Source organism: Callorhinus ursinus, unplaced genomic scaffold (genome assembly GCF_003265705.2).
Source record: "Callorhinus ursinus isolate GAN/ISIS: 27379988/994484 unplaced genomic scaffold, GSC_fseal_2.0 scaffold27, whole genome shotgun sequence".
NCBI classification, from domain to species: domain Eukaryota; kingdom Metazoa; phylum Chordata; class Mammalia; order Carnivora; family Otariidae; genus Callorhinus; species Callorhinus ursinus.
The window spans coordinates 1153361-1171042 of record NW_027397089.1 but is presented as its reverse complement, the minus strand read 5'-3'; the positions used below and the strand labels follow the sequence as shown (position 1 = coordinate 1171042).

The window sequence follows — 17682 nt, the reverse complement described above, 5'->3', positions numbered from 1 at the left end:
AGGGAAAACATAATAATTATATTAACACTTTATAATAACTGAAAATATTATGTTGGGTAAAGTGAATGAACAATAAAACATGTCAGTATTGGCTGCCAATTTGTTTCTAGGTACTTTATATGATAAAGACAATTTATTATAAATTACTCTGAGCCTTTTTGTAAGGCTATAATTTAGGAAAGAATTTTGGGGCTAAAAAAGAACAGAGATCCTAGTTCTAGTTCTGTCATTTATTCAACTGTGATCTTGGGCAAAGCTTAGGAATTGGGCTTAATCACAAATATCCCTTCTGGGACTTAAATTCTGTGATCTACCAAATAACCCTTTATGTTTTGTATCACTAATTCAAACAGATCATTCATCTCATGTTTATGCATATTCCTGTGTCATCAGATGAGAATTCTTGGAGAAACAGACTCTATCTTAATCACTGCCATATCTTCATTACTTACAACAATGATTGACATAGAGGCAAAGTTAACAAGTATTTTTAAATGAATGAACTACCAAAAATTAAAATTAACATATAGTTCGAAGCTTGTTACTACTACATTAAGTTTTTTCCATTCTAAGTTAAAATCTCAAGTTCATTCATATTATTTGTATTGTGTACAAATATACAAAGGGTTAAAAGATGAATAGGACGTGAAAAAACTTAGAAAGGGGTTCAATATGCACACACACCGCAATAAGTAAAAGGGTGAGGGAGTCTGAATGTTAGCTCTGTATGTGATTAGCCACCATCACATCTATATAACAGAATATTCTATCATATATGATCCTATGTTGTGAAATAAGATTCAAAAGTTCCATCCTAGGAGTTAGTTGTTCAATATTGACCTCTATGTCTCATATGAATTAGTTACAAAGAAATAAGTAGTGAATATTGTAAGAAAATTATTCCTGTCATCCCAAAGTTTGGATTAAAAACAAAATAAATGTGGTTTTTGTCTTTCTCTGACTTATTTCACCTAGCATAATATTCTCTAGCTCCATCCATATTATTGCACATGGCAAGATTTCATTCTTTTTTATGGCTGAATAATATGCAGAATTTAAGAAACAAAACAAATGAGCAAAGGCAAAGAAAGAGAGAAAGGTGCAAACCAAGAAACAGACTCTTAACTACAGAGAAGTTCTGTAGTTAAGAGTCGGTTACCAGACGGGAGGGGATGGGTGAAAAAGGTGGTGGGATGAAGGAGGGCATTTGTTGTGATGAGCACTGGGTGTTGTATGGAAGTGTTGAGTCACTATATTGTACACTACACTGCACACCTGAAGCTAATATTACACTGTATGTTAACTGACTGGAATTTGAATAAAAACTTCTAAATAAATACATAAATAAATAGCCAGAAAGTGGAAATAACCCAAACATCTACCAATTAAGGAATGGATAAACAAAATGTGCTCTATCCATACAATCATACAAAGGAATGAACTACCAATACATGCAATAACATAGATGAACCTTGAAAACATCATGCTAAATTTAAAAAGCCAGATAAAAAAGGCTACATATTGTATATTCCATTCATATGAAACATCCACAGTGGGCAAATCCACGGAGACAGTTAGTATTCTAGAGTGGCTGTCAAGGGCCAGGGAGGGGGAAGAATGCGAGTGACTGCTAATGGGTACGGAGTTTCTTTTTGGAGTGATAAAAAATATTCTGGAATAAAACAGTAATGATTGTTGCGCAACTCTGTGAAGATACTAAATCCTTAAATTGCACAGTTTAAAGGAGTGAATTTTACGGCTCGCGAATATCTGCCAATTTTTGTAAATAAGAAAAAAGAAAGAAATATAGCCTTAATACAGCAGTCATCTCATGAAAATATCTACTTTTCTCATTACTCCCTTCTATCTCCTTAAATTGTCTTTTTACCTCCCAAAGTACATGTCTACTTCCTAAAATATGCTGTTTGCTCACATTTTCTTCAGGGAGGATTTAGAACAAGTAGAGCAAGAAAAAAGAACAGAGGCTGAAACCTAACCAACAATGGGAAAAAGACCATGATGGCCTCTTCTTCTGAGGAAAAAAAAATCATAAATGAAATAACCATTTTGCCAGAAATTTGGAAAGAAGAAAAAACAAACTGACTTTAACCTAAAACCTTAACACAGTTACAGTTAGCATGTTGGTATTTATCCTTAAAATTTTTTCCTTCATTTTAATCAAGCATGCATATATGAAATGCTACTTTATGAGGTGCCTGGATGACTCAGTCAGTTAAGCCTCTGCCTTTGGCTCAGGTCATGATCTCCTTGTCCTGGGATGGAGCCCCACATGGGGATCCCTGCTCGGCAAGGAGTCTGCTTCTCCCTCTCCTTCTGCCTCCCCCCCCGCAGCTCATGCTCTCTCTCTGTCTCAAATAAGTAAATTCTTTTAAAAAATGCTACTTTACACTTAATGTTAAATCACAGTCATTTTTCATTTTACTATAAGCAGTTTCCAAATCCTAATCTTCAATGGATGAATAATAACCTATTAAATGAGATGGGCAATAATTTAACCATTCCTCCTACTGTCAATCATCTTTGTTGTTTTTACATTTTTCACTATTACAAATAACCCTAAAATAAAGATTTTAACTCATAACGATTTTTTTGATTTTAGATTATTTTCCTAGTCTAAGTTCATGGGAGAAGTAGGATTCTTAAGTGAAAGAATATGAAAACTTTTATAGCTCTTAGTAAAGCCTCCTCTAGTGGAAGTGGGTTATTATTCCAGGAACATTGCTAAGAATTGCTAGTGGTGAAACTGTCTGGAACCATCCTAAAATCACTATCTTACATAATGCTGCAAGTAGTTCCCTGATCTCCCTAGAGATAATCAATTATCTTTTGCCATTTTCTCACATCTCATCATCTAGGAAATAAGCCTCTAATAAAACTTATAATAATATTATGGTGTTTTTTAGAACCTTGTATATTGAGTTACTATAATCCATACATTATAATAAATGCCATATTATAAAATTAATGCTTAATTATGGTCTTAACCAGCACTTCATAGTTATAGTTATCAGAAAATTTTCTTCCATTTACTAAACAAGCTTGTTCAGTGTACAATATTTGTATATAACTAAAAGTTAAAGTCCACTCACATCTCTTTTACGTTGATCTTTTTTCAATTGAGCAATCTCTCTGTTTCTCCTAGACTCTGTCAATCTGGCTTTTTCTTGTTCTTCTTTCATTTGTTTCATTAGTCGAACCTAAAAAAATTAGGTAAACACATCTATTGGAGTTTTCCTATCACGACATTAATTAAATTAATCACATGTATGCAAGTAAGCAGTTAGAATTCTGAATACTTAACATGGAAACAATGGAGCTTTGCTGCACATTTTAAATGGTCAATTCTTATTTTGTGGGATTAATAGATTTCTATTTCTAATAATTTTCTAGTATGTTTCCATCAAACTGCTTACTGCTCTATGCATTTTATATTCAGTGTTCAGTTGGTACTTATTTCTGGTACTTATTACCAGTAGCTGTGTGACCTTGAACAAATTACTTAACCTCTCTAGGTTTTCATTTCTCATATATAAAATAGAGGTAACAGCTCTATGGCATTGGACTATTATGATAATTTATTGAGTAATATCTGTATAGTGCTTATAACAATGCCTGGCATATAGTAAGTACCTAATAATTTTAGCTATTGCTGTCATCAGCAAAGACACAACAATAATCTAAAATTCCTAAATCATTTTCACATTTGCTATTTCACATTTGTTATTTGACATTGTCATGCCGAATGTTAATAAGAATAATTAATTCCACAACAAAAACACAGGACAGATAAGGATTCACATACTCTCTTTTGTCAAGAGAAGACAATTTATATTTTTCTACGCATGGGAAGGATAAACACTAAATTCAAGGTAGTTGTTACCTCTGGGGGAAAAGGGAATATGATCAGAAAGGAATACATAGGTTTTGTGTATACTGTAAATGTTTAATATCTTAAATAGTGAATATAGCGTTTGTTATGTAATTATCAATTTTTTGCATGTTCATAATATATTATGTGTTTCAGGAGGAGAGTTATATCCATCAGTCAAAGAAGCCCTGTTTTTGACCACATGATTTTCAGCTACTCTGAAGAAAGGCTTTGATAATGGATGACAATAGGAAACAACTTCTAATTGCCAAAAGGAAGTACATCATTTTTAAGACTGGGTTACCTTTTATTGAATATGGAAAGAACCACAATAATTTTTTGTCCCAAATGACACAAATATCCTCAACATCAGACTTTAATGCAAAATATAATCAATACCTTTGTCTTTTTCATTTCCATCACATCCTGCTGCAATTTCTTCAATTGCTTTTCATACTGAGACTGGTTTTTAAGCAGCCTTGCATGCTCTTTTTGGGCTGTCTGAAGTCTTTGTAGTTCTTTATTCATGGCTTGGAGTTTCTTTTCATATTCAGACCTAACTTTTTTTGCCTTTTCTTCTGAATAAGATTCCACTGAACCTAAATGATCAGAGGGTATTTATATTTATTTCTATAAGATACAGATTTTCATTTTGCTGATTTATAACTCATGAGCTCAGAGAAAAACTATCTTCCAAACACAAACCTCAAGAGGCCAGGGCACCTGTGAATCAGTCTCTCTTTTATTATGTATTCTCAGCTTAGTTTAACAATTATTTAAGTTTTTTTTTTTAATTTAAAAAATATTCCCAGCATAAATCAAGACAGTAAAACAATTAGCCACAACTTTGGACAAAATAATTAAATAGCCTAGATAGGAACCAGAATGAAAAAATAAGCAATATTTAACATAATGAGACAAACTTGCATATAATGTGGCTTCTAATGTAATTTCTTTCTTCTAAAGGCAGAAATAATAAAAACTCACTTTGGCAATTTAGTTGGAACCTTAATTAGAATTAAATGCAATTCTTACCTAAATTCTGGAGCACCTGGTCTCTCTCAAGCTGAGTGTCCCGAATTTTATGTTGCAGCATCATTAACTTCTCTTCATACTGCTTTTTCAGTGTCTGCAATCTTTTCTGGCTGTTTTCTAGTTCATCAATCAGCTTTTGCTTGATTGCAATTTCACAAGTAATGTTTGCTAAGTCTGCTTGATAATTAGCTATTTATAAAAGAAGAAAATAAACACACTGTAATAGGCCACAATACCATAATTCTAACTTTCAAGCAAGAGCATGGAAACCACCATCTACATCCAGGTATTGACTTAACAGCTATAAGGAAAATTTCCTGGATAAACCAAAAACTAAAAAAGAGGTGAACAGATAAACTGTTCACATGGATCAGTGACAACAGATACTATTTGTGCTAAGAATGGAAATCACACAATGACTAAATCCAGGAGGGGCAGAAACATGAGGCTGGGAGGGAATACACAAGTCAGCAGTCAAAAGGCTGCCCTCGTCAAGGATGAATGGAGAATGTTTTCTGCCCGTATTTTAAACAAATTCCCCAAATTAATTTTTGTCCTTGTACTAAACAGCAAGTACCTTTCTCATCTGATTCAGAATCTGATTCATCGGAGCTTTCACCCCCTTCAATGTCATCTTCTTCCTCCTCCTCCTCCTCCTCTTCTTCCTCATGATCACTCACTTCTTGACTTTCTTCCTAAAATGTGATTTATGACTGTTAATAGCACAAATATCAACCAAACTGATTACCTCATTAAGAGAGATTGCTGGAGTACAAAATACAGAAGTACACAAAATTCACCTTTCATCAGTGCAAAAATCATTCCACAATGTTAGGGTTATTACATAATTTTGTCTTAAATAAAATAGTACTTCACCTCTCCTAGTATTCTACCCCCTTCCACACATACACACAATGCTCTCACATTGCACACGATTGACAGTTGCCAGTATTTTATAGCTCATATTTCTGAAGAAAAGAAGTCCTCAAGCAAACAGTTTAAAATGGATACATGATAACCATTTCTCTTTTCTACATATAAGTCTACATATAAGTTAGGATAGTTATCAGCAACCATAAACAAGCTAAATTCAGGCACTGAAATATACAAGTTCATTCTTTCATACTTACCACTTCTAATTCATTTTCTCTTTCTGTAATACCCTTTTCTTCTTTCTTCTCTTGGTCAGTATCAGCCACACTTTAAAAAAAAGGAACAAAAGGGTACAGTATTAAAATAGAGAGGGAAATTGTTCACTTTTGCCTCCCAGATCTTAAAAATCATCAATTATTTGTGAAAACAAACTAGAAGAGTTTATCGTTTGACTGAGCAAAGTTATGTGTGATGCTTCAGAGGAAAACTGAAATTGCCATTCAAACAACAGTGATTTATATCATTGTAGAAAAGCTTATTTCCTAGAAACACTGAGGAAGAGATTATACCCTAGAGGATGAGATCTGATGAGGTAGCTATGAGATAGTCATAGTGACAGTTAACTAGAACGTAGGTGATTTAAATTCAAAGAAAATCAAAACAAGTATTTTTCTTTTCTCATCTAAATATATGACTTTTCCCATCTAAACACAAAGATACAGAAGCTGAATTTTTATTGATGTCCTAATACGTTTAAGAATAAATTTAAAGATCCAGAATAAATCTGCTCACAGTAAGTTTGTCTACACTAGCTGTATCCATTAGTGTGGTTAGGTATCTTCTAGTAATAGCACAGGCTTTTTTCCTACGCCATACCTATGGCACAGGACTCTTAAAATTTTCTCAAAGAAATGGGTCTTTGCACATCAAAACTGTCTGAAGTTCAGCCTGACCTTCGACTGAATAGGAAATTCCAGGATCTGCTGCAAGATGGGCCATACCAAATAGAAGCCTCCTGTTTGGTCACCTGGTACTAACAGCTCTAACCACATACTGATGTCAGGTAATGCTTATAGCTAACCTAACTCAGCCCCAGTGGCCTTAAGAAGAAGACAGTGCACACTACAGTGAGCAAAGTTTTTCACACTTAATTGACTATGACTCTTCTAGGGTTCGGCAACCATGATCAATTATGCGCAGAAGTTACATATCTGTTCACTAGACTCATACATTTAATCAAACTAAATAATATTAAGAAAGTGAACTTCAAATAAATCTATATGTGAAAGATTTCTTCTTGTGCTACTGCAACATTCTGAAATCATCAATAAAAAAAATACTCAAAAAGGAAATATTCTCCAAATAAAATTCCCCTAGAAAGAGCTTAAAAACTTTATCAAAATAACTTTATAACAGCTATCATATCTTTCAGGCATTCTGCTACATTAAAAAACTGCCCTAATACCTGGACTTGTTTTTAGTTTCTAGGCTAAAAATTTAATCTTATTTAAGCTCTGTTATTATTAAACTGAAATGTTTAACCCTAGGTCCCAATCCTTACAGATACTTTTGTACTCACAGCAAGATAAATCACTTTTCCCTTGTAAGCACTTTTCAGAGTTTATTTATGTGATCATTTCTTTAATTTCTGTCTTCCCTACTAAACTGTAAGCCTTGTGAGGGCAGGGATCATGCCTGTTTGACTCAACATTATGTCCCCCATACCCAGGGGATGTACATAATAAATATGCAGTGTTTACTAAATATATTAATCTCTATTACTGTGCATGAGCACCTGTTTGTCACCTCTATGTGTCTCGTGCACTAATTATGTTGGAGTCTAATGGCACAGGCTGAAAGATGCATAAAGATGCGTAGAAGACAGCATATCTCTAGAGTGAGAAGGAAAAACCAGTAGTAATATGAATAAAACAATCTTAACTGGAGAGAAATCAAGTAAATTATAACAGGGTTCCATGAGTGTTGTTAAATCATTTTGTTAGAAAAAAAATGATTACACTGAATGCCTCTCTTACATCACTTGTATTATATACTAGAGCTGTTGATTTTCCATCACGCAGTTCCAACTGAAACTCTAGAAAGAAACTCCCCTTCATCCATCACCCCACTCAAAGGATAGTATGGGGCACTCAAACAGACTATACTTGAGGTTTAGGACTGAGGTTAAGGCTAGGACAGGTGAATGTGTTTGGAAAGAAATTTCCCATCACCATTCCCCAGTCTCTCCCCTATGAAGTCTTCCTTCCTCACCTGTAAATTGTTGCAGCACACAATTTTTGCTATTGTTGGTTGTTTCATTATTTAAGCTCCAACCCAAATTCTCTTTTACTCTGGTTTATAGCTAGATGACCACTTTATTGTAACCCTCCTACTTTCTTCAAGTCACCAGTATCCAGCAAATGCTTTCACTTACATATAAAGGTAATTCATATATTATATGCTATTCATGCCAATTTTGATGCAGAAAGATCAACAGTTATAACTTTACATTATTAATTTACCTTTATCACTTAAAACTTGAGTTTTTAAAATACAAGTTGATACTTTATAATTATTGTACCTCAAATATTCAAGTTTTCCTCAATAAGCTGAGACAAATTGATATCTAAAATAACTAAGAAGCATGAAAGATATTTAAGTTTGCATGTTACATAGAATCAGAATTTTGAAGTTGGAAGGAACAGTAGTGATCATGCAGTTTAACCCCTTTGACATTTCACAACCAATGTCAACATTTTTGTTGACAACCTAAAAAGAAACTGCAGCCCGGGGAAGTATCTTGACTCCCCGGCTGGTATTCTAGAATCTTACACTGAAAGTCCAGTTCATAGACATGGGAGCATGAGCATCACCCAGAAGCTAGTGAGATAGTCAAAATCTCAACTCCACCTCAGTTTTACTGAATCAGAATCTTCATTCTATCAAACCACTCAGGTGATCTGTATACATATTCATGTTCAGAAAGCCCTGTCCTAGAACATAACACTGCTATGCTTTTGCCATCCTTTAGGGGATGCTATAAAAACTGGAAGCCAACTTCACTCACTAAAGACAAAGGACTTGAAAATTTTAAGGTGGAAGGGTGGCTTCCATACATTACTTTAACTATGCATTTTATTTTGACCTTCTGAAGTAGAAAAAATCTCGCATTTTTAATGCTATAATTTAATTCGTATAATGTCCTAAATACATGCTAATTAGGTGAGTTCTAGTGCAAACAATCAGAATTACATTCTCATTATAGAATACTTTAAATAAGTTATAGAATTATAGAATAAAATTATAGATACTGCAGAACACTAAATAATATGTGGAATATAATTGTGGAATGTAAATTATTAAATAATTTTAAGAAAATAAAATTTTTAAGCTTTCATATTTAAAATAAGATATTACTGTAACTAATTATTGCATAGTAAAAGTTCTCAAAAGGCTTATTTTAAGTAAGAGATGAAATTTCTAAAGCGGTGCTTCTAAAATATTTAAATATTATTTTCTTAATCATTTTGATGATATAATCTGGAGGTTTAGAAAAATCTATGAAGAGAAGTTCTGATAAGAAGTAAAATCCTACTTAATCCTGGTTTAAATAACTATAATTCTGAATGACTAAAATATTAATTTTTATTATATGGAGAGTTCAGAAACATGCCTCTAAATTTTGCTCAAATTTTAAGCAAAAAAAAGAAAATACCTGTTTCTGATCCTCACCTCAAATACATTTTAAAAGCAACACTTATTTTTCTAATTCAACCTTAAAAATGCCTTGTAAATCTTATCTGTAATAAGGCCACATTTTCCTGTTGCTTTGTTGCCATTTAATGTTGTTTTCCAACAACTACTAAAATATTTGTATATACAAATACGTTTGTATTGCAAATATAATATTCCAAAACTACACCAAATAAGGAAGAGAGGAGAAAAGCCACCTGTGACTTAGCATGGGCTGCAACAAAATCTCAATTCCCACCCAATTAAAAATTCCCAGTCTACTCACAAGCTTTTGAAAGATACATTCTGAAAGTCCATGGTGGGTTTTTAAGGGGTCATTTTTAGTCTAAAATAGGTAAGTCACCATCATAATTATGCTAGTTTATTCAGAAGTCACGTGAAATTGCCTGAATTTTAATCCATGTAACTTGTGAGGGTTTTCTTCTGAAAAAGTAGTTTCTAGAAATATATTTGATGTATTTGTCAATTTTATAAAATCATCATTAATTTTAGGAGCACCAAGCTAATCTAGTCTGAAACAATCTATAATTCTATAACATATTTCCTTGTGAATGGCAACCAAGTATTTAAATGACATTTTAATAAAAAACCTGGGAAATATTCCAACCTTCTTTCTTCTCGATTGCTTTCCTCAAGTTTCTGTAGCCTTCAAAATCACGAGGCACAGTATTGGAAGGCCAAGCCAATGAAGGACAAACCAGACAGTAAAAAGCGAAAGTGATAAGAAGGTAAAAATGATACATGAGCTTGAAGACTTTAAAATAAATTTTAAAAGATATCATCAAAGGACAATACACAGTAAAAAGGCAATACATTTTGTATGAATAAAAAGTAAGTAGAAAAACAAGCAGCATTATATCTAAGAAGAGTATATAGGCTATAGTTGAAATTATTTAGCAGTAAAATGTAGAGTCTCAGTTTATATAACTTGATCAGTAGTAAGAGTGTTTGGATGCCATTGCTTTTTTTAATCTGAAATGGTTCAATTTTCTCAGTTTCCCCAAAAAAGCCCACTTTCAATGATATCCTCTTCCTTTTAAGCCTTCCCAAAAGACCTTTTTATGGCATCATTAAAAGAACTTCAAAAAGTAATGCCTTTATACCATAATATGAAAATACCATTAATACTACACACTAGAATGCTACTTCTAAAACTCGTTTTCTATTTTTAACATACTACATGTGAACATCACTAAATCTAAAAAAAAAAGTTCTATTTCAAAATTATACATGAAATGGTATTACAGTCAAATGAGTATGATTGTTATGATATCAGTGAAAAACTGTAATTTTATTAATTGAAAATAAAATCTCATAATATCACTGTTCTAATAATTAAAAACTATTAAAAGGATTAAGGCAAAAGTGGCAATAAAATGGGAAATGTAGTACTTTCCATTAGTAAGATTGTTCTTGAATCAGAAAAATATAAGAAAAACTAAAACTATGTACTTAAAGACTTTGAAATGTAATTTAAACAACATTCAATACACAGAATTAGGGATCTTTACTCAATGGAATGTACTGGATACCAATATTTGTCATATAAACAAAAAGACAGATGTGCTAGGCTCTGATTAAGCATATAGCAATCTTGATATAGCACACTTGCAACAAGAATTCCAAAAATATTTTTCAGAATCATCAATATTGAAATGAAATGAAGAGATTGGGCCTTAAGTATAAATTATTTCAAGCCAGTTATTTTCATGTGTTTGCATGTGATTTTTATTTGTTGGCCTGCAACTGTTTTTCATAATCAACTTATATATTGCTATTACAAGAAGAGACTAGCAATCCTTCTGGGAAAAAAATTCTAGAGTGATATTCACCAGGGAGCAAAAGGTCCAGTATAATGGCTAGAAAAAGGAAAATAAAGCCATCACCTAAGTAATCTATGTGTTTCAAGAGTTTCACCCTGACACCACTAAACACAAGTATAATGCAGTCTGATGAATTAGTAAAATTTTTTATAATTCAAGTCATTTAAAGCTAGATATCCAAAAAATGGGGATCAATGCCTAACGTAGGCTTATACTAATGAAAATGAATTACAGTAGCTCAAAGGATATGGTTCCCTGCCAAAGAGCCCAAATTTTCTATATCCAATATGCAGAATTTTTGTTTATCTAATACAAGAGAGCTCTATTAAAATGTATGGATGATATGAGCTAATAAGTAGGTAAATGTTAGATGCCTTTTCAATTGTTTCTTTAAACAACACTGCAACAAGTAGTTCAAAAAGACGGGGGGGGCAGAAAAATAAACTAATAATCTGATACTTCTTCATAATTTAAAGGAGTTCAGTTTTTATTCCATTTAGTTCCATTACATGGAGAAAGTATTAAGAGGAGAGAGAACGACAAATCTTGCCAACAATTTCAACATTTCTGTTACTGAAAAAGAGGTAATACAGTCTCTTCAATTATTTCCCCTTATTTTGTTACACTCCCTTATTTTCCTTTCTACAACTATGGATGATTTTACAGCTCAAGAGGAAATAAGCACAGACAGGTAGAAGAATAAACCTTAAACCCCACATATTAGTTAATTTTTGTAGCTTTGATAAAGACTTTGATGCAGAAAAAGGTTCAACTTTCATGTAAAACAGGACTTATGATGCCCTCCTTGAACATAAAAGCAGTTTCTAACATAAAATGACCCACTTGCCACTCCTCCTACCAACACTTACTTTGTCAGAGGTCCCGTAGCCACTACAACCAAAAACTAACACAAAACAAAGTAAATTAAAAGAAATGGAGCTTCTAAATAATTTGTGGCTTTAGTGGAGAGGAAAGAACACAGCTATGAGAATGAGGGCAGCTTAGGAAATCTGAACCCAAACGTGAAGCCCCAGATAGATCTTGGAAACCCTCAGCTAGCAGAAGGTAAAAATCTTCCCTACAAAACCTTGATTTTTTTTTCTTCATGAGGTCGCTGTCACTCAGTATTTGAATTAATGCTTCCTCTTTCAAAATTACAAACATCCTTAGAAAGGAGGCTTATTGGTTATAATGGGGATATATATATAGTGTGGATTCCTTTAGCCATAGATGGTTTTGCTCCCAAATTTGAATTTAAGGAGAGGACAAAAGGAAGTAGACGATTTTGGAATCAGGAATACTTTGGAATAGGGTGAATTGCATGAGAATTGACCACATAAGGGAGGAATGGACCACGACCGGCTGCATAAGGACACAGGGGGTCAGAAGATGGAATAAAAAGGATGGCTAAGGCAGAAATTCACACTTTTTCCCTGAAGGTTGGCTACATCCACGAAAGGAAAGAAAGCTTTTTTTTCCCTTTTTTCCTTTTCCCCTTCCATTCTAAATTGCTCTTACCACCCTACAAATTGAATAAAAAAAAAAAAATCACTTTATGTGAGTCAGTTGGGAAACCTGGAAAATATGTATTTATAACATTTTCTAAAGAAAAATTAGTCCCAAATTCCAAAGAATTTTTTTTCTTTTTTTTTTTCCCCAAAGAATTTTTAAATGAACTTACTATGTATGTAAGGTTGAGGCAGAATCCAAATTTTACAATGCCTTCTCTGATGAATAAAATAAATAAATATGAGGGATATAAAACAATTCAACCAGAATCAATATACCTAAACAGGAGCTGCTGCCTCCAAAGAGTTCCAGTGGAAGACTAGACAAACTGCAGTCACTCTTTTTTTCAACCTGTAGCAAACCCTTTAGCTAAAATGGCAGCTTCCTATTTTTAAAATAGGAATTTACATTACACACAGCCTAAAAGTTATTAGGATCTACAGCAAAAAGTTAACACTGATAAATGAAATGCTTTAACCAAGCTGAGTAAAACAGTATTAATTTTCATGTTTAAATCCACAACAAGGTTTGAATAGAGTGTGGTAAGAAAAACTGTATTAAATTCTATAAATTTATACGTGGAGTAATATAGATTTATAAACTGGTTCTAAAGGCTGTCATGCAGTTTATGGTACACAAGAAAATTTTTTTCTAGGTTCACACTACATTATGTAGGTTTTAGTTCTACAGAGACATGCTATTATAGCATGTATGTGAAAATGCTTTATAAAGCATTTTTTAAAGTATCATATATGGTTATTAATTTTTAGGAAGCATTAATTTTTCTCATTTTAAGCCATCATTCACTTTTTTCAAGACGATTAAGGTTATATCTCTAAATTTACCTTATCTAGTTTGGTTTATTCCTCACCAATTTTTTTTTATTTCATATCACTTTTTGTTAAAAAATAACTTATGTTTTTCACTCGGGTTCTTATGTTTAAATACAGTTGTTTGGTAAGGTCTTTTTAGCATTAACATCTGCTATTATTTTTACCATAACAATTATTACATCCACCTTAATCATTGAAATAGCCAATTTTTCACTTTGAAATAACAGCTATTTAATTTTTTTTACCTTAAAAGCACTAGGGACAAATGTTAATAATAATATATTTTTCCTTTAGTACTATTTACCAATCAAAATGCTTATCTCCCTGCATTGTCACAAAAATAACCTCCACCAGAGGTATTATTTTAGGGTACCTATGCTCACTATAAAAATATCAAGACAGCCTAGGTTTCTATTGGGATCCCTATTTTTCATTATTCATACCAAACAGGTGATTATGGTAACATCTCTAGATTTACCTCAAAATGAAACAACAGAATCAGTTCATGACCTTGAGAAAGATACCCTTTCTTATACTTATTATTCATGAACAAAACCAAGACCTTTAAAAACAAGTCCTAATATTTGATATTTTGACCAACTACGAAACTGAATTTTACAAGAAAATAGTAAGTCGTGTGCAAAAATCTCATTTTCATTCAAGCAGTATGTTGGATCACATATAATTCTGTGATCACTGTTTCAGTTTTAACTACGCTGCATAAAAGCTAATCATTATATATCTTACTGCTGCCATAATCAGTCATCCAAGAAAAACACCTATTAAGACGTTAGTATCTTAAGAATGTAATTTCAGTTGCAATGCCTCCTAACCATAAATGTGTAACTCCTTGTTTTTAATTATTCTAATCATTCCTTTTTAACTGAAGGACACACAGCAGAATTAACTTGAAAAATTTAAATCTCCAATTACTTTAGTCAACTGGACTGTTCAAGGAAGAAATGCCTGGTTGCCTAAATAAATTTCTAAATAAACTGAGCAAAGAAGCAGGTAGACTAAATGTTAATAATAATTCTACAAAGCAAGACTCTTGTAACAAACCATTTGATAGCTGTGCCCCCTTTTGAATATCTAGCCAAAAATGCTTAAAATTAATTTGACTGGCAGGTTTAAAATATATTTAGTAAGTAATGTGACTGCACCACATAATCAATATGTAGACACATAATGAATTTGTGAATATTTAACCACTCACACATTACAAGTGGTCAAATTTTTATTTTCCTCTTCTTTGCACCCAGTTGATTTCAGAGGAAGCTATTATCAGGATGCAAGGAAAAGAAAGCCTAGAACAGTGGTGAAAAGCTGAGTAACTCCTTTTTGATTCAAAAGGTCTAAAATAACATAAATAACTTTGACATAATCAAATTAGAAGCCCTGCAGAAAATACTGAAGAGACCAAATGACATTAAATGACAGCCTGATGGATTAGTTTAGCCTTTAGTTAAACTAATCTAGACAGAATCAGATTATATCCATGAGACTACTTAATTGCATTAGAAAATGGGAAAGAAATGAAAACAGTGAGTGGTAATGGTAGAGCAAGCTTTGCAGAAAAGATGAATGGAATGCAAAAGCAGCTATTTGAAAAATAAAATAATTTCTAATAGTAATTTTACCTTGTCATATCTAAATAAAATCTACTACCATATTATTATAATGAACTTATTTTTCTTACATACAAGTAGAGATAAACCATTAAAAGTATATCATTATAATTTTCAGCTAATTTAAATGACATTTCCCTTATTAATATACTGTGAGACTATATATATACTCACTGTAATTGCAAATTAAGATATCCTGAAAAGAAAGAAAAACAGGGATTCATATAGCAGTGACTTTATAACACTACCTTTTTTTCTTCTTCTTTTCTTTCCTTTTCAGCTTTTCTAAATCTTTCTTAGCTAGATCTATAATTTCAATGGTCTCTTTGTCTGAAGACAGTATAGTAGGAGAGAAAGCTGATGATCCACTAAAATAAGGTGATCTTGCTGTGGCTCTTGTCAAGTTTTTTCGAAGGTTCTCATTCACTGCTTCACTTTCTAATAATTTCGCCCTAGTGAATAAAAATATATTTAAACAGGAAACATTTTTTATTGTAGTAAACAATTCATAGCATACAATTTACCACCCTAACCATTTTTAAGCATATAGCTCTGCAGCACAAAGTGCATCCAGACTATTGTGCAACCACGGCCACCATCCACCTCCAGAACTTTTTCATTTTCTCCAACTAAAACTCTGCACCCATTAAACATTAACTCCTCATTTCTCTCTCCTCCCAGCCCCTAGCAACCACCATGATACTTTCTGTCTCTACAAATCTGACTACTCTAGCAATAAATAGGGAACATTTTAAATATATTGTTTTGTATGCTAAAATGTTATTGAAAATGTATTTCAATGTTGCTACAGGGAGGGTTTTTTTTTTTTTTAAATAAAGGTGCTCACAAACATTAATGTTTAGGATGTTTTTAATTCCCTGATTAAATAATTGTAAATTTGAAATCACATTTTTAGTGCTCAAACGTGCCTATGGTAATTAGATTAGTTGCATTCTGGCCAGTAGGCACTAGTGATGTTGCTTTGTAAACCCATCATTTAAACTTAAAATCCACAAGCAGCATGGTCCCCTTTCTTTCAGTTCCTCATTCATCATGCTATAATAGCATTTCCAAATCTTTGTAAGGAATAGTTAGTCGAACTTGCCCCTAACTGGCTGAAAGACATCTGGCTCCTAAGCATAGCGTGGGAAAAGATGGTATCTCCAAGGAAACCTGAGTTTGATAATTGAAAACATTCTTTTGTTTGCTCAAGCAGTCCTAATAATGACAGGAGAATAATGTATGTACTGTCAGTAATATGCAAAAAAAAAAAAAAACCAACATAGAATGACGAGGTTCTAAAAGAGGGGACTCTTGAAACAAAAAGGGATTCAGAGTCCACTAGGCTAGTCTTTTATTGCTACTTGATTTAAACCATCAAGAACACAATTATCTACTCCAATATAATAGATTTCCAAGGTCAATTTGGCAGAAGGGTGATTGAGACAGGGCCATAAGGAGAAAGTACTATCTTACTAGATCTGTCTCAAAACTATATTGCATAGCACTTCTGCCGTATGTCCAAGCATTTCAGAGAAAGATGTTAGAATAATTTGCAATTTATAAGCTCTAGAAGATGCAGTCAGCTCTGTGTTTTTTCACTACGAAAATTATTCATGATACTGTTGGAAGCAGCTAGAAACAGCATGTACATAAGTCAGTGAATATGTTTCAAGTCAGTATCTTATACATTCTTTAATGAAATTCTTTTATTATATGTCTGGTATCATATGTGAGCAGAATAACAATTACAGTAATTTGAAATGGTTAAGTAGCTGTGTACAAACTTCCAAGTTAAATGATTTCAACATTATTTTAAAGAAACTTCTGAGTATAATGCTGTCATTTTGTTAATCAACAGCATAACCTAGGTATAAAAACTCAGCTTAACTATAAAAACCCAAAGTCAATATTTACATTTTTCTTTTTTTTTTTTTTTTAAAGATTTTATTTATTCATGAGAGACAGAGAGAGAGAGAGAGAAGCAGAGGGAGAAGCAGACTCCCAAGGAGCAGGGAGCCTGATGCGGGACTCGATCCCAGGACCCCGGGATCATGACCTGAGCCGAAGGCAGACGCTTAACCATCTGAGCCACCCAGGCGCCCAATATTTACATTTTTCTATATTTTCAATATAGCCTGGGCACATAATAATGAATGTTAAGAATCAACAAAAATATAATAAAATAGCTATCAACAATGACCTGTTTTGTATTGGTTCATTTATATAATAACCAGACAAGTTCTTTTTTTTATTACTTGATTTAAGTTTGCATTTCACAGAGGTTTATTCAATGTTTCTTCAATGCTGGTGCTGATAAAAGCTGAAACCTTTAGGGG

At 32.7% G+C, this 17682-nt stretch overlaps 1 protein-coding gene across 1 annotated transcript in view; it reads right to left on the bottom strand.

Moving 5' to 3' along the window:
• Positions 1-17682, bottom strand: part of KIF21A (kinesin family member 21A) — a 145956-nt gene that overhangs the window by 42663 nt on the left and 85611 nt on the right. The window contains exons 13-19 of the mRNA XM_073877710.1: positions 15592-15795; positions 10158-10196; positions 6055-6124; positions 5502-5619; positions 4925-5113; positions 4289-4488; positions 3111-3218 (exon numbers count right to left, since the gene is read on the bottom strand). Of these exons, the coding sequence (XP_073733811.1) occupies positions 3111-3218; positions 4289-4488; positions 4925-5113; positions 5502-5619; positions 6055-6124; positions 10158-10196; positions 15592-15795 (928 nt within the window). The remainder of the gene's footprint in view (positions 1-3110; positions 3219-4288; positions 4489-4924; positions 5114-5501; positions 5620-6054; positions 6125-10157; positions 10197-15591; positions 15796-17682) is intronic.